A 27,261-nucleotide genomic window follows, 5' to 3' on the forward strand; every position below is an offset into this window, starting at 1 on the left:
ACTCCATAGTGCTAAACATCAAACTATCAAGCTTGTATTTGAATGCGATGCAGTGCTGTCAATGAGGATTACTTTGCCACCAGATGCTGTTGTTGACTGCTGGTGGATAAAAGGCAAACTCGACTGCTATTCACAACATGGTGTGGAGTACAATAAGGCTGTTGGCAAGAGCTTGACAATAACATTGAAACAAGTGACTTCAGCCCACACCGGCAAATATGCTTGTCAGGTGTCCGGCTACGAGTCCAGCTCTTTGGAAATTTGCGAGTTGCATTTAAAACTCGGTAATGTTACATTTGTTTTGATAATGTTTTGCGGCCCTATGCTCCACTCGGGGCTATTAGGAACAAGAAAGACAAATGAAGAAATGCTAAATTATTTTACTGGCAAAAACAGCTCTCCATCACTGGTGTGGTTTTCAACTAGTGTTTCGCTTATATTTCTCTTAACCACGTCCACAGTTTACCATTTACTAGATTTACTGTGGCTTGTTTAATTTTTCTATCGATCTGATATAAATAAAAAGCTGGTTGTTGTTTAAATTTTATTAGAAAAATACATTCTGTAATTTTCAGTAAAATAATTAAACTCTTATTGGGTTGACGTTTTTAATTTTTTTATAAAAAAAAGAGACTCCGTTGCTTTTGTCAAAGGAACCGAGAACACCTGCAGAATTACCTATGACAAGTCTGTAAGCCGGGCAAGGCTGGATTGCTTTTTAAACAAAGACATCGCAGAGGCAAGGAAAAGTTTCGCTGTATATAAAACCCACGGTCAGGACAAACAAGGTAGGACATCATAACACGTGATAAATTAATACAACACGTATATAGACACTTACTCTCAACCGTACATATCTTTTTCTACTTAGAGAACTATGAAAACTCAAGAGCAAATAAAATCTTTTTTTTCATTCATTACCGATTTGTTTCTACATATAGCAGTCCTGGCCGAGTGTTTGTGGGAGAACAACCAACCAAAATGTCAGGTTGCCAGTGGTTACCAACTCCAAGATGCAGTGTCTTCATATCTTACTCTGTGGATACAGGAAGTGACGAAAGAGAAAGCAGGCAATTACTCTTGTTTGCCTGCGGGCTCCTTAATTACTCAACAGAACACTTGCGTCTTGTCTGTGTCTGAAGAAGGTAGATTTTCAACTAATCTCTTATTTAAAATATAGTCATTTTGAGTGTGTCAAACAATAAAACAACAAAAATACTTATGTACACAAATATGCACAGTACATGTTTGAATATAACGAGACAGCCCTATACTGATTATTTCCTACTTTTCATCATATTTGTAGTTGTATGAACAGCAGCATTAAATGCAGTCATGATAAAACTCTTAATATTAGTGGTTTAGCGTTAATTTAAAGCTAAACTGATGACAATTGTTGCTAAAATTAGGTTGTATTGTACACAATTAAGCTCTATGAGATTTTGTTCCTGATTCAGATCTTATTTATGCTTCAGATGAAAATATCACATGCTCTGTACCGATCGTGAAACCACTACAGGATACCGTTCTGACCTGCAATTTTCCCGAGGACCTAAATGTTACGAAAAAAGACTTTTCAGTCTACCACTATAATAATGGAGTAAACTCAGGTAATCCATTAAATGATAATTTAATCTCAAATACTTCAAAAGAAATACGTCTCCATCCCATCCAAGAATCCTGTTTAACTATTCATTGGAAATAAGTAACGTTGGTTACAAGGGTGGCCTGTTAGATGGTATATGTGTAAAGGTCTATATATCAAAAATGCTCGTAAAAGACACTTTTTTACATTAAATGTAAGTAATGGCAGCCGAGATGTAAACATAGTATTATTTAACAAAAGCTAATTTACAATCACAGTTAAATACAGCTCTTGTCTTACTCATCTGCCCTTGGGCCTGCACTGGATTTTTGGGGTGGCCTTAGCTTGTATCATTAAAGGTACAACCATAGGTAAAGGTAGGCTTTTATGTTAATATTAAGACTTCTGAACTGACCAATCTTTGCAAATATTCTGTCACAGATTGGACATTTCTTCGCAAAATGAGATGTCAATATTTAAATGCATATCTCAATCATAATTGCAATAACTGTTTGTTTACAGATCAAAGCGCAATAATTTGAAAAAAAAGAGATTGTTCTTAAAAATTTATTTTAGGACTATGTGTTGTCAGAAAAACACATTATAGTGTTTTGTTTGCTACATTGAAAAAACCCATTTTCACAAAGAACTGAATGTGTAGAATATGTAGTACCATTTATCAGTATCATCATATGAAGATCTCAGGAATACTATCACAAGGCCAGTATTTAAATGTGTTAAAGCTTTAGAAAATGTTGAGATGTTCTTTGTGTTGCTGGCTCATTCGAACATGTTTGCTTAAGCATTATTGTGTTGTCTTTCATCTAACTGTTTCAAGCCATGATTTCAGATATGTTATTACTGAACTAGCCAGTGGCTTATTTCATAAAGTAAATAAATGCGTACACACGGAATTTAGGAGTGAAATTATACAGGTGTAAGAAAACTCCAGATCGGACGATTTGTTTATTTATTAGTAAAAAAGGAATAATTCAAAATTTTGTTGTTGGTTTTATCCGCAGATGCTGTACTTGATTGCTGGTGGTTTGATGGTACTTTGAAGTGTATTCAAAGCCCGAGTGTCCAGTACAATCGGATTGTCAGTAAAACACTTAGTTTAACAATCCGACGGGTGACTACAAACAATACAGGCACATACGCTTGTCAGGTGGCTGGCCACCACCCGACATACTTTAAGACCTGTGATTTACAAGTTAAGATTGGTAAGTTCCTATCTGATCGTTTTTTAAACAGAAAACTAACTACGCACATGCATTTCCCTTTGTTAAAAATGGTAAAATTCTCCTAAACAGGTGATGAGAGTAATCATTCTCTGGGTGTCTGGCTATCCGTGGGAGTTCTTCTGGTGGCTGTCCTTGTCATCGCTGGGTTTAATTTACTGAGGTATAAAGGGTAAGTAAGAAGTTAGCAATTGCTTTCATTATTACCTTTATTCTTACCTACAAGACTCTTATATCAGTTTTTGTTATTTCAAGCAACTTTTGTCCACAACAGATCCAATAAAAGAGAAAGATAATATTAATACCTCAATCACTAAAATGTGTCCCTCACCTCAAATAAGCAATGTTACTGTTGTAGTTTCTTAATGAATTTTAGATAAACATTTGAAAATAAGCTCTAGATTAATATTTATATAACTATGCATTACTAATTGTTTTCAGAACGATGAAGATTATGTCTATGGTTTGTAAGATAGAGTCACCGTCTCCACAGCCACATTATGAAAGTCAGCCGATGATGAAAGTATGAATCATTATTAACCTTTTTTGGGGAACTAAATTTCTGAACACAATTTATCCGAGGGGGTGTGTGTAGAATGCATGCTGCAGTTTTTGTCTTCAGATGTTCGTGAATATATATATATATGCATAATATGAGGCTTTGCAAATGGCTTTTATGGCTGAGCTCGCACCTGCGTATACTATAGAAATCTTTTAAGGTCAACAGAATGACCGATGAAATATATTCTTAATGAATCATAGCTACTGCAAACAGAAACAAATAACAAGCATAACAAGCACTGTATACTGCATTGTCGAAAACATAAATAGACAACATAGACAAACATATAGAAAAAAAATGAATAAATACTCAAAGCAAATAATCTGGCAGGTAACAAGAGTTTTTTAACCCGTAATCATGCTAGCAAAAGTATGAATGTTGAACTCATAAATAAAATATATAAGTGTAGCTTTGACTAAATTCCGCAAAAAACTCTTTTAACAAGAGAAAACGTCTTCTGCTGTAGCGTCACTCTTTGCCGGTGTTTACAAACAACATCGAGTATCCTACTTTCCTGCTTGCTGGTACATATAGCATGCAAGTAATGTTAGTCAATAGAAACACATATCTTGGATTAAAAGAATCAGTGATTATTGTTATAAATCTACATTGCATAGCAATGACAGTTACAATGATAAACTTAATTTGTCCCAGTGGGCAACGGTAAGGTGCTCTAGTTACTCTACTTCCTTATATATTCGTTAATTTTCCCTTTTGCTACCAGGGATATTGTATTTAATGCTTCACAAAATTAAATCTTTTAAAGTCGTTTCCATCACGGGATTATGAAAATTGAAAAGTGATGCTTTTATTATTTTATTTTAGATCAATAAAGAAGAAAGAAAGAGCCAAGAAATAATAAAGGAACGGAGAGAAAGAACTAAAATGTTTCAAGAATATTTGGAGACAGAAGTCTTAAATATGTTTCCAAACACATTTGAGTCGGCATATTTTGTACCTCCAGTCTACTTCAACAACATTCGAGACACACCATTGATTGTCGCCGATCAAGTAGTCGCCGTTCTCGAACCCCCTGACCAAGTGGATATCAGACACGACCGAGCCGTGCAGCACGTCCTAAACTGTTTACATTACGTGACCACCCTAGGAAAGGAACAAATGTTTGTGCTCACCCAGTTTAAGTACACTGACTACCTGAATAGTATCCCCGAGCAGTTCAAAGGCCACCTGCTGTCTGTGTCTTCTCTTGTACAAGAACACGAGCAAAACCGGAGTTTTGACTTCCTTATCATTCATCGACGATATGGTGTGATGGTTGGTGTTGTGAAAGATTGTAGCAGTGATGTTGCCAAACATGAGCCTGAGACTGACACAGATACAACGAAGTTAAATCAAGTGTCAGAGGCCATCGAACAATTAAAGAAGGCGAATAGATTTGTGACTGAGGCTATGTCAGACAAAGAAAACTTTCCCAAAGTTCGCCAGGTCTTGATATTGTTCAACATTACACAGCCAACAGTCCAACGCCTTACCCGAGATATCCCTGGCATTAATCAGGTGCTACCTTTTACCTCAGTTAATGGTAGAGAAGTGTTTACTGAACACCTTTGTCTTTGTTTGCCGATTTTTAGCGAATATTGCATTCTTTAGCCTTCCTCTAAGAGTATATGGGTATTAAGCAACGAGCTAACATTGTGTCACCGACGAATAGAACTGCAAAAATAATGTCCATCAAGTATTCAAGTTTTAAAGCACTTTTCAACTATTTTGTTGATGTTTCCAGTTGAGTCATAGCTTCATATTTAATTGACTACACTAGTTTCCTTTGGCATTATATGCTTATGTTTACTAATTAAAGATGTTTGACAAGTTCACGTTTATTCTAACTTAAAATGTAGGCGTAGCAGTAGTTCTAAATATGAGTCGTATTAACGATGATGATGATGTAATTTTCAGAACCCAAGTAAGCTTTGGATGCTATGTTTTGAACAACTTCCTGACTGTATGGAACTTAATTCTGGCAAAAGCTTGAATTGGTTTAAAGAAGAGTGGGACAAATTCGTAAAGAAAAGTCAAGACAGCTTTACACTGAACGAGAAGCAGTACTTAGCGATACTAGGGAGGAAAGTATCTATTCCATATTTCAACATATTTTCTTCTATATTATGCAGTATGTTACGGTACTTTACTAATACTGAAGAAACATGTAGTAATGTATAATTATTTTGTAGATTAATATTCTATGTTCAATTTACTATTTATTTCATTATTATTTTCTTTTCTGCTCTAATCAACACAATGAACTTTTTCTAAGACTTGATAGCTATCACATGTTTATAAAAAAAGTTTATTACGTTATTATTATAGAAGTATTTCAAAAATATGTTTATAAAATCATATTTTATATTACTGCATATGTATTTTTAACAGACTAATACAAAATCAAAAAAGATAAACAAATATAGAGTACGACAATGACTTTTATTATAGACTCTTTAAGAAAAACAAATGATTTATTTGTGTTTGCCGTAAAAGTGTGGTTTATAATTTATTAAGGGTGCTACATCCTTGTACACATGTGTGTTAGTCATTTACTAAGTATTTTAAGTGGTATCTTTGTGTTGTGTCATTTAGGTTCTGTGGACCAGCCACTACTTCTGCTCTTTCAATGGAAGGTGTATTATATCAGCTGCCCAAATCCCTCAGCCAAGCAGTGTCATTAACAGGAGATATGTTTAAGCGAACTATTTTGTATCCAAAAATGACTAAATTACTAGATGAACCTTTTTTGTTCCTTGCTGGACCCCCGGGCACAGGCAAAACCCGAATGCTGGGACTGGTGGGGAGAAAATGGGTCTGTGAGGGTCATCCAGTGCACATAATTAGCACATCGCCAGGGGGTGAAGAAGCTGCAATGCATCTACATCAGCTAATCTCTAGTTCAGTGTCTTCAAAGCATGTCAATGTGTTCCACCTAAAACTAAACTTGGAAGACACTACGAGTGTCACAAGAGAGCTTGATACTATCCAAAGACATTCAAATGAAGCCTACGTCATTGCAGTCGAACTGAACTTTCAAAAGCAAGTATTTTAGTCACACAAATTAATCGAAAACTAAAACTAACTGTGAATTTAAGAACATGCCGTGTAGTCAAAATTTCATGGTTTTCAGAAGGCGTCTGCTTTCCGTCTGAGGAAACAATTGTTGCTAATATGTGTTCCATAATAGTTTTCACTTTAAAAATAAACAGAAAGCTTTTCCAAACAACATAGAATGCGGGAAAAAAATTAGAAAATCAATATTTATTGTTGCAGGAAACAAGCCGCTAAAAGATTTCTGTCTACAGTAACAAAGGGGTGAGAGTTTTTAAGTTATCAATTAGGCTTATTGTTTTCAGGAAGTTGTGAACATAATAATCATAATTTTTAAAAAAACTTTAAAATTACTTTGCACAACGCACGTTCACAAAAATATTGTATGTGTTATAAAAGCAAACAAGAAAACACGATAAGCTAGAGAAATAGGACATACAAGAAACACTCAAAATTAGATGATGAGTTGGAGGAGGGTTTTTGTGGTGGTTGTGGTCGGAGGTCTAAAGTTTTTTTTTTTAGTGCAATGATTATTTTGTTCCAGGGACATCAGGAATATCCCAACCGTAGGGAATAATATGTAAGAAACTTTTTGTTTTAAAAAATAAGAGTCCTTTATGATGTTTCCCTAAAAAATTTATAAAAGTCTGTTTTGCTAGGACCAGCGATAAGGAAGACAATGAATTCAGAGTTAAACTTTTAACCTATCTGTCTCTTAATACATTTCTCACATTATTATTTTATTTATAAGTTGAGTATCGTTAAGACATAATAACTTACCTGCAAAAGACTTCATTTTTCAATGACCAAATTTCTTTACGGATTATTTACTATAACTCCTTTCTTTCACATGATAACTATACCTTTAAGAAGGGTCCCTTATTGGTATAAAGGCATTGGCATAGCATAGATAGCACAGACCTCTGAATAACGCATGGAAACATTTATGCTCTGAATGCCTCAGCTATCAGTAGAGATAGAAATGTAAAAAATGTTAATTACACATGTCTTAAGTGTTAACTTTCCTTCTTCGTGTGTATGGTGACATTTAAAGTCATTTATCTCTAAAATGGATAATCTGAATTAACCCAAGTTAAAAGAAATAAGATGTGACAATGACCTTGACAAATTCATTACAACTAACGTTTTTACCCTACTATGCCTTTAAGTGGGCAGATAGAAGATTGTATATGTAAAAAGCAAAAATCAACGATTAAATATAAACAATCATTTTACAGCCAGAGAAAGAAAAGTGTCCCGTTCCTTTTTACTGAGCTTCGTCGTCGTTTCCCTAACCTTCACATGTGGGGCGCTGGCATCACAGACCTGGACCTCCAACCCAGAGTGCCAGACCTGCGGGTGGAGTTCCTTACCGAATGCTTAACTTGTCCTCCTTCAGTTCTAAGAGAGGCATGTGAGAGGACTCGTATATCCGGGGTGGGAAAGTACACTGCAAACCAGTCTCCTGTACCCAGCAGTGGTCCACCAGTCAAGCACTTGTATCATCGAGGTCAAGGACATTTTGTGGAACATCCCCCACAAGAGTGCAAACTTTGCGCAAGAGACATAATCAACATTTTAATTCACGATCTCTGCATCCAAGGTTAGTAGATGTTTGTTGCAATGGTATTCTCACTGAGAACAGATGTTTTTCTCACATATTTATATCGCTACTTTTTTTCTGCGCCAACTGCAGCTTCGTCTGCGCATCAGACCCAAGATCTTTGATAAGTTAAATCTTTATCGCGCGCGCGTGTGGTTGTTACGTGTATCATTTTTTTAAATTTTTTAACAGGTGAACACATCAAAATAGATGTAACCCAACAAGAGATACACACCAATCACCAACTGCAACCTGCTCCTATTCGATACAGTGACATCTTAATTTTCTTTGAAAGTGATGTCGACGAAAAGACTCCAATGGTGCAGTCTCTCGTGACTGAAGGTATTTCAGTTCAATTTATTAACGACCAGAATCAGTCTGCCATATTCAGGCAAGAAAAAAGCTCGGTTTTGGTGGCAAATTCCAGCCTCTGTCTGGGATATAGAAGAAAGGTGGTGGTGTTTGTGGAGGGCGATACAGACAGTAACGACATCACTGTCAGATGGAACAGGTTGAGATGCTGGACTTGCTGCACTTCACAGCTGATCCTGGTGCACAATATTAAGACTTGAAAGATTTTCTTTTTCCATCAGACACTTTGATTTACCATACATTTTCTCTAGACCTTCTTCTTATCTTCTTTCTCTCTTTATTTAAAATAGTATTCTTTATTTTACTCAGTTTTATCGCTGAGATTGTGTAGGGGAATCGAATCGAAGAGGCACAAGTTCAGGGGAATATCACTGAGAGAGTCACAAAGAAGATGGCGGAGAAAGCCGTTGTGTTTTCCCGCTCACACCGCCATTTTTAGAGCATCTGCTTTTCTCTTATCCATGACGTCATTATTTTGCTTCAAGTGACGGGAAACAAATGACGTCAGACACGAAAGACGTCAGACACAAGACGTCTCATACACCAAACAATATGAGACCTACACAACTCACTAAAGCGAGATATTCTATAATTAACATTGTTATTGTGTATCTACCCTTGTTTATTGTTACTATTGTTGATCTTTATGAGAAGATGTGCTTTTATAAGTACATCTATAGCTGCGCATGTTTTTGTTTCCCAGGTGTTGAAATGCAGACATCTTGTTATTATTTGTTTTAATTGCAATATTCAGCTCACGCTTTAACAGTAATTAATGTAAACTTTATTCTGATCACGACAGCTGTTATGCATACCAAATGTTTATATTTTTAATCCAACTGTTACTTACATACTCCTGTATTGATTACTAGAATTTTCTCTGGTTAGATATATTCTCCGTTGTCTACAACCCTTTCTTGTTCGTTTTCTGCCTGCAAAATCTTGCAATATCTAATATGGATAATCCAGAAACACCTAAATGTAACATGTAAACTCAAAATATTGTGCTAAAAAGTTACGCCATAGCTCTACTTTAAAATATTTCCTTCTTATAATTATCATCCTTTCATAAAATTATTTACACTGAAAAATTCCTATCTAGTAAATAAGTTAAAATAAAATGTTATGTGTAGAAAGAAAAAAATATAAATTGCTAGACTCTGCGAAAGACTAAATGGAATGTCATAATCAATTCTATTATATATAATTTGCAGACCAAAGTAAGGAAAATCTTACCTGCCCACCATAATAATGTTTGTTTCATTAGTACGTTAATCAACAAATAGCAAGATTTTTTTCTAAAGAATAATTTTTTCGGACATTAATTCGAATTATGACCTAGAAAATCTAACTGAATATTATATATAATCCGAAATATATGTGCGTGTGTCTGCTCTAGTGAACTAGGAGTGGGGGAGAGATCTGCATAAATGTCGACCTCAACGTTATCCTGTACTTGATCTATACAATACCTGTGTATATGGTTTGAATTACTTTATTACATATCCAGTTATTTGTATTTGATGTGATTAAAAGACGTACTAGTGGGAAAGAGAAAGTGAGCGACAGAATAAGGTTTGTGTGTATGTGTGCGCGCGCATGTTGGGTGTTTGGAGGGCGATTGCATCAATATGGATATGTAAATATCCTTTAGAAATTATTCATACTCTGCAGAAAATTGACTTTAACAAAGAGAAATGCTCAGCAAAAAACTGCTTTTACTGTATTAACAGTCACTGCGGGCTAGTTCTCTATAATCCAAACATGTATATGTATACAAACACACACTTGCAAGTTATCTTGAAACGTAGAGACCATCACACAAACAAAAAACAACTGATGTCTCCACGAGGGGGACAGAGGTTATACACTGAATATTAATGTCCCTGGGATCGAGCGACCTTAACCCTACTGGACGAAATGCTCCAGGACATCAATAAACTCTAAACAACTCACACAACAAAACAAAAATTCTTCAAATACTTCATGGCATCTGCCAGGCCCATTAGCTCGTGGTATGGAGTAAATGGCAGTTTTAACTGGAATTGACAGCAATGTTGGATGTACGATTGTATACGAAAAGAGAGAGAGAGAGAGAGATGTGGGGACTAGTAGAGATAAAGGAAGTTAGTTAAAGAACATTTTTGTAGTAACGTGTCGGCTTGGTCAACTTTTAACTAAACAATCCTTATTAGGACCATGTGAAAAGCTAGTGGTAGAAAGAACAATGAAAGAATTGAGACAGGTTTTAAATGAACAGCACGTTCAGCTTCTGAACAGACAAGTTACATAATAACTTTCTTGATCGTAGATCTTTTCATGCATCGCTAGGTCATTATGATTACCTCGGAAAGGTATAGTTAACTGGTTATACTTTTGTCTTAGCACTTAAGGAAAACAAACAAATAACATATGAACTATAAAAGAAGAAACAACCGTACTAAACAAAGAATAAGTAAAAGTACGAAAAAGACTCTTGTAGTTTTTTTATAAGTTGTTTCCTTTAGTTTAAGTATGGCATTACCTAGCTTTCTACAATATAGACAGGCTAGGAGAAATATTTTACTACCGTTATTCTTGTCACAGCTAGAATATTTATTAGACATTAGGTATTTCTTACTGCTTTCTTCTAATTTTGGGTTGTTTAAGTACAAATCCACCTCGAAAAGAAAAATGGGCACGGCATTTATCAACTGAATTTTTTCTTACTTTTAAACAAAACAAAATACCTTCTTGGTTAAGTTTTTAAAGGGAAGTAATTTATATGATTAATTCTTGAAGGTTCCAATAGTCGCCTCCCTTATGCATTCCGCGTGGTGGATACCCTACGTGCCATCACGTTTATTACCTACGACGGAGAGAAAAGTATTTTATTCGTTTATACTTCAAATAGTAGTATCAGCGTAGTAGCTACTACGATATAGTGGCACGGAGATGCGGCTTCTAAGCTGAAAGTTCTTGTGTCCTCTTTGTCTTCTTTCTCAATATTTTTGCGTATAAATTGTTATGTGTTCATAGATTAAAAGACAGTTTGAGAATAGCATCTATCTGCATCTTTAGAAAATGACTCGATTCTCTATTGCTTGATGTGCTTATAGCTACCTCCTAAGCAGCTTCATCATTTCTTTATCAGGGGAAGCCCCAACTTTCTCCTTGATATAGATGTCAAGGACCGTAACTACTTTTGGCTGTTGAAATCTGATAATGCATTCTTACACTGGTGTTTTGCCACTTTAACTGAATTCATGACCACTCCCTGTATTTGAAGGAAAAAGATGTCACGATCTATTTGAACACGCTGGCAAACAGCGTGCCCGACACGAGAGCTGAACCCAGGACAGCCAACATTCAATAGAGACGTGACAGGCGCTAACCATTGAGCCACCAGGCCACCCACACCAATTCTGGGAAGAGTACATTGTAGACTTGAAACTTGACTTTTCCACGAGTAATGTTATGATACTTTTTAAAGATGTACTTACAGGACAAAGAAAAAAATACACTGACCAAGCCTGGTACCCCTTCACATCCACAAACCCGTGTACTCCAGACCCCCCTGTTCTCCCTCCCCTCGTCAGGTCTGGAGACAAGGGAAGTAAATCTTTAACAGATTTCTGAAGCTGGGAAAATACCACTGCTAGACGTCGCTTAAAATAAAAAAATAATTTCAAACAGTAGCCCATAAATCCTAGACCAATTACCTAAATGGTTCATCAGGTCGCCAGTCGATAATTATTACTACAGCGACTGACACCTTACTGAAAACTGCGAGCCTGCTCTAATCTGCCCTACCTAACCCCAATACCTGCTATAAGGTTCATGACATGACATGACATGACAGAACCTGCAGGTCAGACTAGACTCATTTTTTTTTTAAATCACTGCACAGAGTAATGTAGTCTTATGCTGTCTGAAATCCGTGTCATTCGCTGTGTGAGTACCTTTACTTTTTTATTTATAATATGTAATCCAACTTGAGAGGAACAGGCTTATCAGGTTTATTTTGTTTGCTTAGGGTCAGACAAGGTGGATTACCTGGGATTCATTGACATTCTCCTTCCTTGTCGGCTGGGTACACTACTGTCTCCCTGTTGAGACATGTGTGTTTACGCCATGTTTACAAATAGAGAAGGACATCATTGATATTTACAAAGTGCTTTAACTTGCTTAGAACAACCCCGGACAACAGAATTCTAACGTATTATTACGATATAGGTTTTTCGACAGTCTTAAACCAAACGATAGAATATTTTTTTCTGAATTACAAATGTAAATGCTAGGTACAAGTGATTGCATGCATGTTTGCACATTTGTACCTGTGCATATGAGAAAGCGTGTTGCCTACTAGCGTAATGGTTTAATGACACAAGAATTTGAAAATAATGTATTTGTATATTTTAGAGAGTACGAAACATTCAGCTATGACTTGCGAATGTATAGACGAGTGTGAACGCAGACTAATACATAAGAGAGAAAAAAAAACCCAAGATCGTTGCTTAAATTAATATTTACACTACACCGATCGTCAGTAGAGAGGAAATCAGTTGACAAATTTTAGACTAAGCTTGAAATAGAGACAGGTTAGTACATGTGTAGACTAGTAACAGGAGCCGAGACGCGGGATCGGATTTTCCCTTTTACATAGAAGTCTATTCAACTCATGTATTTTTAGAAAACTTCTTTATTCTCAAGTAGGATGGTGTATCTGCGTTTCGTGTGGTTTTATCAATTCCTTTTCTAAATATGACTTTTTAATTTTTTTTCTGAAAGGAACCAATTTGGACAAATCCATACTCCAATAACTGCTAACTATATCAGTGGGTGTTCAATGACGATTTCAAACGTAAGATGAAGGGGACAAAGGCCTTACTTTACAGATATATTCACACACATTAAAAGGGAATGCCTAAATGAAGCTATTTTCCCCATGTTTTCTAAAAAAATTAGGTAAATTTGGCTGTGAATCAAAGAAACGATATTTATTTCTAGATTTGTACAACAAGGCCAATAACCTCCTTTTAATAAAATACCGTGGTTTAAAAAATAGGTATGTGTAGCTTGTTTTACAAAAGAGAAAAATGGTAGGCACAAAAGATTTTGTTGAGAAATTAGACATTTCTATTCTATTTTCGTTTAATTGTTTTTTTTTTTTTATTACAGAGTAATTTTCTCACTTTCTTTTCTTGTTGACAGCCTGAGTAACCGAGTAAGAACGTCAAGGTCTAGTGTATGTAAAGGACAAAAGAAAGTATTTTTCTATCATGAAGTTCGGCATCTTGCTTTTGTGTCTGCAAGTCGATCTCGTACTAGCACAAGGTAATGAAAATGAAGGTAATAAAGTTAACAGATATACATTACTTGCCTAGTGAGCTAGAAAGGTGTGACAAAACAGATGTTGCTAGCCTCAAAGATCGTGATCGCCATTTTTTCGGGAAGTGCATTATTTATCAGGGGGATAATATATTTCATTAAATATACATTTCATTATCAATCAACTTTTCTGTTTCTTTTAAAGCCAACAATCTGTACTACGGAAACTCAAAACCATGGCATAATAAATGCACAATTAAGATGCAAAACAAAGTAATTCAGTATATTCTATTTATCTCACTGAAAAATGGAATGTATTGTCATTGAAAAAACATTGCTCTTGATAAATGTAACAGCTGTCTGCTAGTCTGTCTATTATGAAAAAAATGTGACAGCTATCTGTCAGTCTATAAATGAGAGAAAAGTTACAGCTGTCTGTCAGTCTGCCGATCATGATAAACAAGTTACAGTTGTTTGCCTATCATGATAGACAAGTGACAGCTGTCTGTCAGTCTTCCCGTTATGACAAAAAAGTTACAGCTTTCTGTCAGACTGTTTATCATGATAGACCAATTACAACTTTCTGTCACTTTGTCCATTATGATAGACAAGTGACAGCTGTCTGTCAATCTGTAAGTCTGCCTATTATGAACTACACAAGATCAGCGCCTTTCATCACATTCTGTCCACACGCTGCCAACACTCCTGTCTATGTGTTTGTTTAATCCATGGTTTATTACTGCAGCTCCTTGCTTGCTGGCTGACCTGTATACCTTCTTCACAAACTCCAGGAAGTTTAGAACTCTTCTGCATTTCTGGTGACTAGAACTAGGAAACGGGACCATGTCATCCGTCCTCGCATCCAGTACAAACTGTGTTGTGCCTTTTTTCAGGCTTCGTTCTGAATCTTTCCCGGAGCTCTTACCCTACAACTCAGTCAAAACACTCTTATCCTCATCTGATGACGGTTACATATGCATATGGTTACATGACTTTTAGTTACTGTGCAGCAAAAGAATGGAACTTTTACCTCTTCCATATGTGCCACCAGTCCACCATTAAATTCTTTACACGTATGCCCAGTACACACCTCTTCCCTGAGTATTAGTCCCAACAGTTCACACAATGCTGGCACATCTACTCGTCTTCCTCTGGAGAATCACTATAGCTTCAGTTTTTGTGACCTGATTCCTCTTTGCGTTAACAATGCGTGTTTTTGTCTTTATCGATCATCACTATTATTATTTGGAATTTGTTCAGTTAAGGTAGTCTTAGTATAGGTGGGTTTAGTAGTAAGTTAACTGAATTTATACATATATTGGCAAAAGCTGCTTGTCGCATAAAAATTACATTGAGATGATTGAGCTCTGGGAAGTCTTGCTCCTGAATCATATTTTATTTATGTTTTAGGTGGAAATATCACATGCTCTGTACCAGTCGTGGAGTTACTACAGGATACTAATCTGACCTGCAGTTTCCCCGAAGACCTCAATGTTACCAAAAAAGACTTTTCAGTCTACCATTACAATAAAGGAGTAGACTCAGGTAAACTAATAAATGATAATTTAATCTAAAAAAAAATTCCTCAGAAGATATATTTTATCCTATTATCCAATAATCCCTGACACACTATGAATAAGAACGACGTATTTGGAAAAAGCGCGTTGATTACCAAAAATGTCTGCTAGTCGAGCTTTAGAAAGGGCCTTATGTAATATGTGCTTGTAAATAACTTCTTTTCATTGAATATCGATAATAGCAGAGCGCTGAAAAACATAATAATATTTTACAAAAGCTAATTTACAATTGCAATTTAATGCTTGGGTATGAAAATGTTGTCTTACTCATTAGACCCGGGTCTCACACTGGCTCTTTGCTGGTTTGCGCTTATATTAGTCAAGGTACAACCAAAAGAAAATGCAATCTTACGTGTTAATACGATGTTTAAAATGAGCAATTTTAGCAAATAGTATCTCCATGTAAATAAAACTGCCAATATTTTAAAGGCTTATCTTGCCCTAAAGTGCTCTATTGCTTTGTTTGCAGAAAGTAGATCGCAATAATTTGAAAACAAATCTTCAATTGTTTATTTTGGGAACAAATGACGTCATGAAAGTCGTATCAGTCTTTTTTGATATATTATGAGCATACATTTTTACACAGACCTCAATATACAAAACATTAAAACTAAATTATTAGAACACAAATTTTAATGATGGAAAGCTTTGTCATTGTCGCTGTGTCCTCCATCCACTAACTTTGCTACCAGACCAATTAGACCAGGGGTAAAATTATCATAAACAAATTAAATGGAGCATTAAACTGCCTTAAGAGAAACAACTCATAGATTAATTTAAAAAGAAAAAATATAATAAGGAGTTCGAGGTGTTAAGAAGATCTTTATGTGAATGCCATGTACAAATTTAATTTTCTTGTAACGCGATAGTCGTCATTCATTTATGAAATTTCGGAATATCATAGTGTAGTGATCTCACTCATATTAGTGTAATGCCAGTCTAAAATGTGTCGATATCTCCATAGTTGGTTGTATTGTGTTTCTAGCTTATTTACTTGTGTCTGTATGAGCATGCATGTATATACCTTCGTGATATTGTTGTGTCTCTATTTTAGTTGTCTCAAACCAGAAATATGTATATTATGTCATCAATAAAATAGTCCACTGGATATTCAAAAATAAGCAAATAGATACGCACTAAATTTTGGCAAGAGATTATGAAGTCTTTTAAAAAAAGCAGACCTGACGATCTTATAACAGTAGCACTGAATAGGAATAACGACATAATTTGTTGTTTGTTTTTTCCGCAGATGCTGTCCTCGACTGTTGGTGGCATGGAGGTACCATGGAGTGTATTCAAAGTCCGAATGTCCAGTATAACCAGATCGTCAATAAAACACTTAGTTTAACAATCCAAAGGGTGACTACAAACAATACAGGCATATACGCTTGTCAAGTGGCTGGCTACGACCCGAGTTATTTTAAAACCTGCGACTTACAAGTTAAGATTGGTAAGTTATTTGTTATATTTTAAAGAATACAAAGTGCGTAAATTGGGATTTTACTTACGAAAGTAATGTTTTTAGCAGCAGCTGAAATTACAAAATTGTATTTTATTGTATTGACTGCCAAAAAAGGGACACAGACTGGCATCGAAACACAGGTATAAGGAGTCACATCAAGAGATCATCCTGACACAAGATCTGAACACACGGCCTCTCCCCGAAGCACAATGAAGCATGTGAATAAAATAGCAGAAACATTTCTGCATATGACTGCACGTTTGCACCGAACTTTAGCCACACGCGCACAAACATCTAGTGAGAGGTCATGTTTTAATTATAAACTTCTTAATATGTCAAGCGAGAGCTGGAAATGTTCATGTATGTCATTTAATAAGTCTATATATATATACATGCACACTATTATGTACTTGGAAAACTTGGCTATTGTCGTATAAACTAGTCAATCTTTTTACGTTCTATTGTAACTTTGTCAACGAGGATAATCGTGCTTCAGTTTACATGCGCGTGTTTTTACTTTGTTAGTAAATGTAGAAACCACACAAACAGCTGACCAGAGTGTTTCTTCTTCGGCTGTTGGGCTCTCCGTGGGAGTTCTGCTGGGAGTTCTACTGTTGGTTACATTGTTTGGGCTCGGTATACTAGTATATAGAGGGTAAGTAATGAATTGGAAGTTACTTTTCTTGTTAATCTAATTCTTACCTGCTAAGAGCACTTCTTGTTAATTAAAGCGACTTTCTTACGGTTCGGATTTTTAGAAACTCTCTTAAAAAGAACAAAAAAGTTTTAAACTTTATTATTTATTATATTAAAAATTATTTAAAAGATTTATACGTCAGTTACTAAATTTTGTACTCTACCTTAAATAATCGATTTTAGTTTGTAGTGCTTTGATGAATTTTTAACTTATATCAGTTTTCCTCTAAAAGTTACATAGTGCACGTTGCAAAATATTTGAACTCTACATCGGTGTCTGTTTAAGCACTAAGACTAATTATTTTCAGAACTATCAGGATTGTGAAAGTGGTTTGTAAATCTCATGCTTCACAGCCAAACGAAGAACATCAGCCGATGATACAAGTAAGAATTATGGTTAATCCCATGTTTGCAAATAAAAATGTGTCGAAAAGTGTGCATAATCCTACTGCGGGTGTGTGAACAATCCGTGTTTTAGTGTTCCTGTATGTATATAAATGTATGCAGGGTGTCCATAAAAACCCATGTGCAAAAAAACACAAACAAAAAAACGGGAACTTTATTCTCGGTTGCCAAAAACAGCAGATATTGGAGAACTGTTAACAACATTTCAAAGTAAAACTTTATGTATGAATACTGAAACCAAAAAATTCGGCAAATAAAACGAATTTGTTACTCATTTGAGATAATAGATTACAATCTTTTTTGTGGTTTCTGTAAGCTGCTAGGTAATAGCTACTGAGTGACTAAACGCCGTAAATAACTGTTTAACAGGAGAGAAAAAAAATGTCTGCTGCTTCAGCGTAACTTTTCGACGATGCATATAAACTTAAGCACATCAAACACCGTATACTTCTACTTAACTACAGATACCAAAGAGCACTCAAGTAATTCTAGTCAATAAAAATTCATCTTTTTGGATGGAAACGCACGTCAAATCTGTTTATTTACACTGTCTTTCTTATTACTTTGTTATGTCGGCTGTGAGAGATATTTCATGTAATATTTTAAATTAAATAAAATAATAATTAAGTAAATCTTTTCTGAAGAGTGGTGTATTTACTATTTCCTTTAAGATCCAAGAGAAAAGAAAGACACCGAACCAGAAAGAAATAAGAAAGAGAATGTTTGAAGAATATTTGGAGAAAGAAGTATCAAATATGTTTCCAAAAATATTTGAGTCGGCATATTTTGTACCTCCAGTCTACTTCAACAAAATTCGAGAGAAACAACTGGATGTGGCCGATCAAACCGTCACCGTGCTCGAACCTCCTGACCCAGTGGATGTCCGACACGACCGAGCCATGCAGCACGTCCTCAACTGTTAACATGACGTGGCGATGGCAGGAGTAGAACAAATGTTTGTGCTCACCCAGTTTAAATACACTGACTACCTGAATAGTATTCCAGAGCAGTTCAAAGGTCACCTGCTACCTGTGCCTTCTCTTGTACACGAACACCAGCAAAACCGGAGTTTTGACTTACTTATCATTCATCGACGATATGGTGTGATGGTTGGAGTTGTGAGAGATTGTAGCAATAATGGTGACGAAGGTCAGCCTGACAATGATACAGATACAATTAGGCTAAGCCAAGTATCAGAGGCCACCGAACAATTAAATACAGCAAAAAGATTTGTCTCTGAAGTTATGTCAGACAAAGAAAACTTTCCCAAAGTTCGCCAGGTCTTGCTATTGTTCGGCATTGCACATCCAACAGTGGAAAGTCTTCCTGACAATAATCAGGTAATACATTTACCTTAGCTCACGGTTAAACACGTTTGTCCTTCTCTTACCCGCTTCGGAGAATTTTGCATTCTCTAGTAGAGTAAGATTATCCTGGAATTAAACAACCAGCTAACATTTTAGGCACCGACGACTTATAAGGTTTATTTGGAGAGCTGTTATTATCAAAAGCGACTTTTATTTACATGTTCAGTTTAGTGATTTTATATGCAAGTGTTTATTAATTTTAATGTAGTGAAGATCAGTAGAATTATTGATATTGATGATGATGATGATGATGAGGAGGAGGAGGAGGAGGAGGAGGAGGATGGGTGGATGATGGATGGGTGGATTGTGGGTTGATGATTAATGGAAAAATAAAAATGATATATATTTTAGAGCCCAAATGATCTTCGGACGCTATATCTCGAAAGTATTCCTGACTGTCTGGAACCTAATTCCTGCCTTGTCAAGGAGAAGTTTAAAGAAGAGTGGGATAAACTGGCAACGGAAAGTCGACACATCTTTGCACTTAATGAGAAGCAGTACTTAGGGTTAATAGGGAGGTAAGCTGTATATTCATAGCAACGTATATTCGTCTACGGCTTTACTGTGTGGGTCTCCACACTACTTTGATTGTGGATACATCAAACTCATTTACTACCAACTACATCTGCTTGCTTGTCGCTATTTATCTGTATACATCTACAATTCATTGCTTCAGATGTTTCTGCGTCTACTTTTTTTATCGCCTTCCTGGCATCTACATTCACTTCGTTGTCATCGTCGGCATGTTAGATACTGAGAGGTGCTCACACGCCTAACACACCATTGTGCAACGTCCTGGTGTATTTATTTCCTGTTATGTTCACTAAAAGTTATGATCATCATGGTTATAACTGTTTTCCCCCGGAGTCATAACTTTTTTCTCTAACTGAATTACTTTACCCACTTTTCAGTGCCACTCTCTGTAGTGACTTCCTCTGCTGGTGATAGTAACAGGGCAGATAAATAGTAATTTCCTACAATGAATTAACAAAGATCTTAACTAATTTTTATTTTTGTATCCTTTTACACCTTATTGTAAAAAGTTCAGTACAGATTTTAATTGGAATCTTTTTGTTTTGTTTTTTTAGATTTTGTGGACCAGCAACTTCGACTGTTCTTTCAATGGAATCGAAATCATATCAGTTGCCAAAAACCCTCAGGGACGCCGTGTCATTAACAGGAGATATGTTTGAGCGATCTTTTTTATATCCAAACATGACAAAGTTACTAAATGAGCGTTTTTTGTTCCTTGCTGGACCACCTGGAACAGGAAAAACGAGAATGCTAGCACTGGTGGGAAGAAAATGGGTTCTTGAGGGTCATCCAGTGCACATAATTAGCACATCGCCGGGGGGTGAAAAAGTTGCAAAGCATCTAAAGCAGCTAATCTCCAGTTCAGAATCTCCAGAACCTAAAAACGTATTTCATCTAACCCTCAACTTAGATGACACTACGAATGTCACAAGTAAACTTGATTTAATTCAACAAAATTCACATGAAAATTCACAGGAAGCCTATGTCATCGCGGTCGAGCTGAACTTTCAAATGCAAGTATTTAAACCACATAAAATAGTCTTACATCTCCTTATAATAATTATGAACTCAGAAATATGGATGGTAAGAATTTCATGATTTTAATGCCTAAGAGAGCTTGTGATTTCAAGTAAAGTGTTGCTAGTGGGTGTTTTTTTTACTTAAAAATCCATATAATATTTTTGTTTTAAATGTCCTTGAAGGCGACAGATAAAAAAATCAAAATTTTTTGTTGCAGGAGACAGGCCGCTAAAAGAACTCTGGCTCTAGCAGTGAAGTTGTGAGATTATTAAAAACTATTAAGCAGGTTTATGTTAAAAGATTCTTTTGAAAGAGTTTCTTACATTTTAATCATAATCAAAAGAAGAACTTTTGAAGTAAGCACAATTACAGTTAACAAGAAAATTTGACATATAAATGAAAACAATAAAGCTTTCTAAAATTAACTCCAATAAATCACAAGTACGTAAGATAGGGCACAGAGGTAGGGGTTAGAGATTTACATACAGGCTGGTGGTTTTAAGTCAGCTAATCAGATATATCTTCCCAACATTAATTATGTCTTGTCAAACATGTAATACGCATTCCATTTTATATTAAGAAACATAAACATTTCCAGTTTTAATCATAATAGTCACTTACAAAATATAACAATACCTATATTATTTCATCTGTCTCTTATCCTTCTGGTTTGTGACTTCTTAATTTCATGGTTCTTTCGAAATGTGTATTCATCTGTTCTCTTTTTTTTTTATTTCCTATTCTACTTCTTCATCTATAAGTGTGAGTGTGTAGCTGCTTGATTGCGTGTGTGTGTTTATGTGTTTATGTGTTTGAGTGCAGTGTGTGTGATTGTTCACACTGTTATAATTTATCTCTTAAAATCTGCCAAATTGTATTTTTTTTTAAACTGGAAATGTTAAGCAGAAAGCAGTTTATTATTACAGGGCTTCCTATGGATACGGTCTGGTGAAGTCAAGAATAGACTATGCGTAAGATCAATATTTTCTTCCTTAAACATTTTCGTTGTTGATTCATGGAGGCAAAAAAATGTAGTATAAATATTTTGAAAAAAACATATACTAAGGGTATAAGGTTAATGACGATTGTCACTAACACAACAGTAAATCGTAATATTCTGTACAATGATATGTATGTGCCTATGCGATTATGTTTTAATATAAACATTATTACCACTGTAAGGTTGTATTGATGACCGCTCATTAAAAAATGTTGATGAGAATTTTTTGTCATCGTTTCTGTTTTATCCTTTACGTGTGTCCACCTTTATTTGTTTCTGGACTATGGTAGTAAAGAATCAGATAAAGAGTTAGTATTTTTCTGCTGTGTATGTTTTAACTTATATCAGCACTTTCATAAGCCAGTTTAGTTATTTCTGAATGAAAGTAACTAATTATTGTATCTATAACATTTATAATATCTTACTCGGTAAAGAAAAAATGCATATACTTAATAGATTTAAAGAGTTATTGCAAAGGTCAGCTTTTATCTTTATAAATTTATATGGAATTTTTATTTCCCTTTTTCCTGTTATTTGTGTGGAAAATTCATGACAACCTTCTGTGCAGTTCTAATTGTTCTAGCTTAATTCTAGGTAATAGATACTGTTTTAGTTAGTTTGTCATATTCCATTGTATTATTTAGGTGTGTGTATCTTCTGTTTCTAAATTTTTAATTATCCTAATACTTGTGGCTCTCCTCTATTTAATGTTTCTGTTTTGTAGTAACTCATGTCGTTCTTTTTATTGTTCGAGGGCTAAAAATATACAAAATAACCCACCTTTCCTTATCCTGTTATCCTCTTAGTCTTTTGTCTGTTTATGTGTGGATTATGAATGCATATGGTCTTATTTCATTAAGTGTGGCATTTGATACACTTTGTGTTTACATAATGTAACAAAAACAGACCCATAAAATATATTCCTAAGCAGTTATTTATTAATAACTTTTTCTATGTTTTATTTTTAAAATAGTGTATATTTCTTAACAGAACATCCCAGCAAGAACCATCAAAGACGAACAAGTGAGGATTTTTTTTAACTTATTGCTTATCTTTAGGGGGTTTCTAAAAATAGCTACTTTAATTGTAAAAATGCATATGAACAAAAATTCCACTAAAACTATAACACAGGAAACACAGGAGATTGATGATGATGATGATGATGATGATGATGATGAAAATTGATGAAAATTGATGATTGATGATTGATGTGAGAGATCTAAAATGTTTTTTTAATAAAATGATTTTTTGCAGCGAGATTGGGATCGACGATATCCCACCTACAGAAGAGAATATGTAAGAACCTTTTTTTAAAATGATTTTCCCTTTGCTCTCTTTTACAAAACAGTTAAGGTATGATATGAGTATTTTATTAATGTCAAGCTTGCTTCAACTAACGATATTGATGACAGTACATTGAGGCTTCAATTTGTTCCTAAAAACATTTAATACCGTCAATAACAATAGCACAGACCTATGGATAACGCATGGATACATTCAAGCTCTGAATGTCTCAGCAACCAGCAGAGCTAGAAATGTAAAATAATGTTTAACATATCAGGAGTCTTGACTGTTGCTACATTCTGTTCATGGTTACACAGTTTTGCATCTCGTTAATGAAGAAGGTGCATTCACCCAGGTTTAGGAAAATAAAATGGGAAACTGAGCTTGACACAAACATCAGGATAAACGTTTGCACCTCACTATGCCTTTAAACGGGCAAACTAAAGCTGATGTATGTGGGAAAAAATAATTAAAGATGAACAATCATTTTACAGTCAGAGGAGGAAAAGTGTCGCGTCCCTCTTTACGGAGCTTTGTCGTCGTTTCCCTAATCTTTACATGTGGGGCGCTGGCTGCACAGAACTGGACATCCAAAGCAAAGTGCCAGTCCTGCGGATGGAGTTGCTCACCGAATGTTTAACTTGTCCTCCTTCAGTTGTAAGAGAGGCGTCTGAGAAGATTCGGATATCCGGGGTGGGAAAATACACTGCAAACCAGTCTCATGTACCAACCAGTGGTCCACCAGTGAAACACTTAAATCATCAAGAACATCTCGTGAAAAATCCACCACAAGAGTGTATAACATGCGCAACAGACATCATCAACTTCTTAATCAACGATCTTCTCATCAAAGGTGCATCAATGTTTATTGTATATATATAAACTGTTATTTCCAATGACAACATTATTATTCTCACTTTTATATCAAGTCATTTATGTCTACGATGTGTAAAGTTTACTCTGCGTATTAGACCCTATATCTTTTAGAAATGAAAGACTTTCCCGCGCAAATGTGCGTGTGACTCGCGCTTATCACTTTTCTGGTTTCTTCACAGATAAAAACATCAAAGAAGAAGTCGATACACAAGAAATACTCACCAGTCACCTATTGCAATCTGATCCTATTCAATACAGTGACATCTTAATTTTCTTTGAAAGTGAAGTAAACGTAGACACACCAATGGTGCAGTATCTGTTGGCTGAAGGTATACCGGTTACAGTTATTAACCACCCAAATCAGTCTACGGAAGTCACGCAAGACAAAAACTCCGTTTTGGTAGCAAAATCCAGCCTGTATCTGGGATATAGAAGAAAGGTGGTGGTGTTTGTGGAGGGCGATACAGACAGTAACGACATCACTGTCAGATGGAACAGGTTGCGATGCTGGACTTGCTGCACTTCACAGCTGATCCTGGTGCACAACGTGAAGACTTGAAGGATTCCCTTTTCCAATCAATCAAATGATCTGATTTCACATAATTTCTTAGTTTCTCTTTGTCTCTCTAACTTTTTTAGGATTACTATTTATTTATGAGTTTGCAAACGAAATCCGTGCACAGCGCCTAGATAGTATTTAGCTTAGTCTAAAGCTATTCCAGTCATTTCTACTTTTTTGCAGATTACATTGCTCTATTTTCTGTTACATTGGTCGGCTTACAAAACCAGATAAATTTTTATGCAGAACAGAAAAAAAATTGGACCTAATTGTAAATTTGAAGAAATCTAACGTGGTGGTTTTTTTTTCAGGAACGTGGTCGTGTTGTTAGAAAAGAAGAATGGTATTAAGATGGTGCAAAACTAGAAACTGTTGATAGTTGTAAATATCTAGGAAAAATTCTGTAAACATGCTGTGTGTTTTCCAATGCCTTAAATGGCTCAACAACAAACGAGGAGTAATTGGAATTTGGCGCATTGAAGATTGTCATTCCTTTTTGTTTTTCAAACTATTCGATACACAAATTCAGCAATTACTCTGTACGGTTCTGAAGTGTGTTGCCTGTGTGTTGACAACATTATTATTGAGAGAATCCATTAATTTGCATGAAAACATGTTTTTCAATGTTAGAGAAAGAATTCCAAATGAACTGATTTATGGAGAATGTGGTATATACTCATTGTTTATAAAGGTACTGGTATTGATGACAAAATTAATGTATATTGTAATTGTAATAAAGTAAAGGCACTGTATGTAGGTATTTTGTACTTTTACTTGACTCCCATCCACTCTTACAACATCGGTTATAGGTAGGATCCTACAGAAAAAAGTACATTGTTATTGTCATTGTCATAACTGTTTTCGATGTGGTAGTCATTATAGTTTTGTTTGTGTGCTTGCACGTTATCCGCATTTATTTTATTCAAATCTATCACAGTTGTTCTATATGCCAGACTAAATATTGATATTTTTAAAGCCACCTATTATTTACATACTGTTACATTTGAGCAGCTACTGCTTACATAAATCTCTTTTATCTACAACCATTTCTTTTGCGAATTTCTACACTGCAAGATCTTTGTGAAATAAGGATAGAGAAGAATAGCTTAAGTGCATCAGGTGCTTTGTTTAATAACAAAATAGGTCCCTCTAGGACCAGCACATAAAGAGCTGATTTGGGGAACAAGACTAAAATAAAATATACGTAAGCTACAGTGCTAACAAGTAGCTTTCCCTATTACACTCTTCAATACAATTGCTACAATCCTTTCTTGTTCGATTTTCTCCCTTCACGATCTTTGCCTATGGAATATGGATAGGACAGAACAGCTTAAATGTAACATGTAAACTCATTGTGCTAAAACTCTACTTAAAAATATTTCCTTTTTATAATTATCACCTTTTCATAAAATTATTTAAACTGAAAAATTCCGGTCTACTAAGCGAATCATAATGACATGTGATCTGTATAAAGATACCAATTAAATCACTAGACTCTACGAAAGACTAAATGGAGTGTCATTATTAATTCTAAGATAAATAATTTGCAGACTAAAGTAATAAAATCTTATTATGCCCACCATCTGAATGTTTTTTTGATTAATACTTTAATCAACAAATAGCAAGATATTTTTCTAAGGAACAATTTCTTCGGACATTAATTTGAATTATGACCTAAAAAATCTAACAGAATATTATATATAATCCGAAATATGTGTGCTTGTGTGTCTGTTCTTGTGAATTAGGAGTGGAGGAGGGACCTGCATAAATGTCGACACCAAAGTTATCCTGTACTTGATCCATACAATACCTGTGTATATGGTTTGAATTACTTTATTACATATCCAGTTATTTGTATTTGATGTGATTAAAAGACGTACAAGTGGAAAAGAGAAAGTGAGCGACAGAATAAAGTTTGTGGGCATGTGTGCGTGCACATGTTGGGTGTTTGGAGGGTGATTGCATCAAAATATATATATATATATATGCGAATACCCTTTGGAAATTATTCCTACACTGCAGAAAATATGACTTTAAAATATATCATTATATCTGATGCATTCAAGCAATAAGGCAAGAATAAAAAAAAACTGGCACTAAAAAGTCTTTACTAAATGAACTTGATTTTTTTTATTACTTAGAAATGCGACATAAAAGCACCAAAGGAGTGGACGAGTTAGCGTGTGCAAATGTTTACATTTGGTGGAGGTGTATACGTTTAAACTAAGAAATAAAAAAAAGATACTTTTTGACTAGACATTTATCAGTTGTTTTGCCCTAACTTAATTTGTTTATGTAACTTTCTATTATATAGCCAGTCACCTGTATATTATTTGAGTACTAAAAAGCATGCCTAAAGTAAAAAGCAAATGATATAGATGGGGTACAGATAAATATTCGGTTGCGAATTATTTACGGGATGTATATATGTGAACTGCTAGTGAAAATCGTTGTTTCTACCTTTTCCAATGTTTGTTTTGCAATGTTTAATACACGGGAAACAGGAAAAGTAAGAAACGATCGGAGTCAATTATTCATTAGTCCTTTTACTGGTACAGAGTGTTGTGGAAATACTTGAATAGCAGAAGAGAAAAAAGGAAATGAAAAAATATAGACAGGCAAACAGAGAGCTTCATATCAGAGCCGGCGATAAGCAACCCACTCAGCCGCAGGTGTCCTCGACCTTTCCAAAGAGCAACAGTCGACGTCACTGATAAAGGAAAAAAAAACAAGTAAATAAACTGCTGCACCATT

General features: G+C 35.2%; 3 protein-coding genes across 4 annotated transcripts; all 3 read left to right on the forward strand.

The window, feature by feature from the left end:
- Nucleotides 1-61: 61 nt before the first annotated feature.
- On the forward strand, nt 62-6,428 carry LOC112575685. Its single transcript, XM_025257664.1, has 8 exons — nt 62-284; nt 654-788; nt 942-1,145; nt 1,476-1,610; nt 2,608-2,998; nt 3,268-3,349; nt 4,214-4,906; nt 5,306-6,428. Exons 1-5 carry the CDS (start codon nt 62-64, stop codon nt 2,892-2,894), a joined length of 984 nt encoding a protein of 327 aa, XP_025113449.1. The 3' UTR covers nt 2,895-2,998; nt 3,268-3,349; nt 4,214-4,906; nt 5,306-6,428.
- A 559-nt stretch (nt 6,429-6,987) lies between these two features.
- LOC112576262 lies at nt 6,988-8,922 on the forward strand. Its single transcript, XM_025258582.1, has 3 exons — nt 6,988-7,022; nt 7,681-8,045; nt 8,238-8,922. The coding sequence occupies exons 2-3, from the start codon at nt 7,745-7,747 to the stop codon at nt 8,615-8,617; spliced, it is 681 nt and encodes a 226-aa protein (XP_025114367.1). The 5' UTR covers nt 6,988-7,022; nt 7,681-7,744; the 3' UTR covers nt 8,618-8,922.
- A 3,345-nt stretch (nt 8,923-12,267) lies between these two features.
- On the forward strand, nt 12,268-26,392 carry LOC112576324. 2 transcript variants are annotated; one of them, XM_025258684.1, is made up of 15 exons: nt 12,268-12,350; nt 13,611-13,733; nt 15,138-15,272; nt 16,554-16,754; nt 17,292-17,421; nt 17,771-17,846; nt 18,539-19,207; nt 19,586-19,752; nt 20,323-20,781; nt 21,006-21,047; nt 21,715-21,759; nt 22,779-22,811; nt 23,043-23,084; nt 23,567-23,925; nt 24,128-26,392. In XM_025258684.1, the coding sequence occupies exons 7-15, from the start codon at nt 18,803-18,805 to the stop codon at nt 24,505-24,507; spliced, it is 1,932 nt and encodes a 643-aa protein (XP_025114469.1). In that variant the 5' UTR covers nt 12,268-12,350; nt 13,611-13,733; nt 15,138-15,272; nt 16,554-16,754; nt 17,292-17,421; nt 17,771-17,846; nt 18,539-18,802; the 3' UTR covers nt 24,508-26,392. The 2 variants fall into 2 exon arrangements, with proteins under 2 accessions (XP_025114469.1, XP_025114470.1); XM_025258685.1 differs by lacking the exon at nt 13,611-13,733 and having other exon boundaries at nt 12,288-12,350.
- Nucleotides 26,393-27,261: the final 869 nt, after the last annotated feature.

The sequence above is a fragment of the Pomacea canaliculata genome, linkage group LG11 (genome assembly GCF_003073045.1).
Source record: "Pomacea canaliculata isolate SZHN2017 linkage group LG11, ASM307304v1, whole genome shotgun sequence".
Classification (NCBI taxonomy): Eukaryota; Metazoa; Mollusca; class Gastropoda; order Architaenioglossa; family Ampullariidae; genus Pomacea; species Pomacea canaliculata.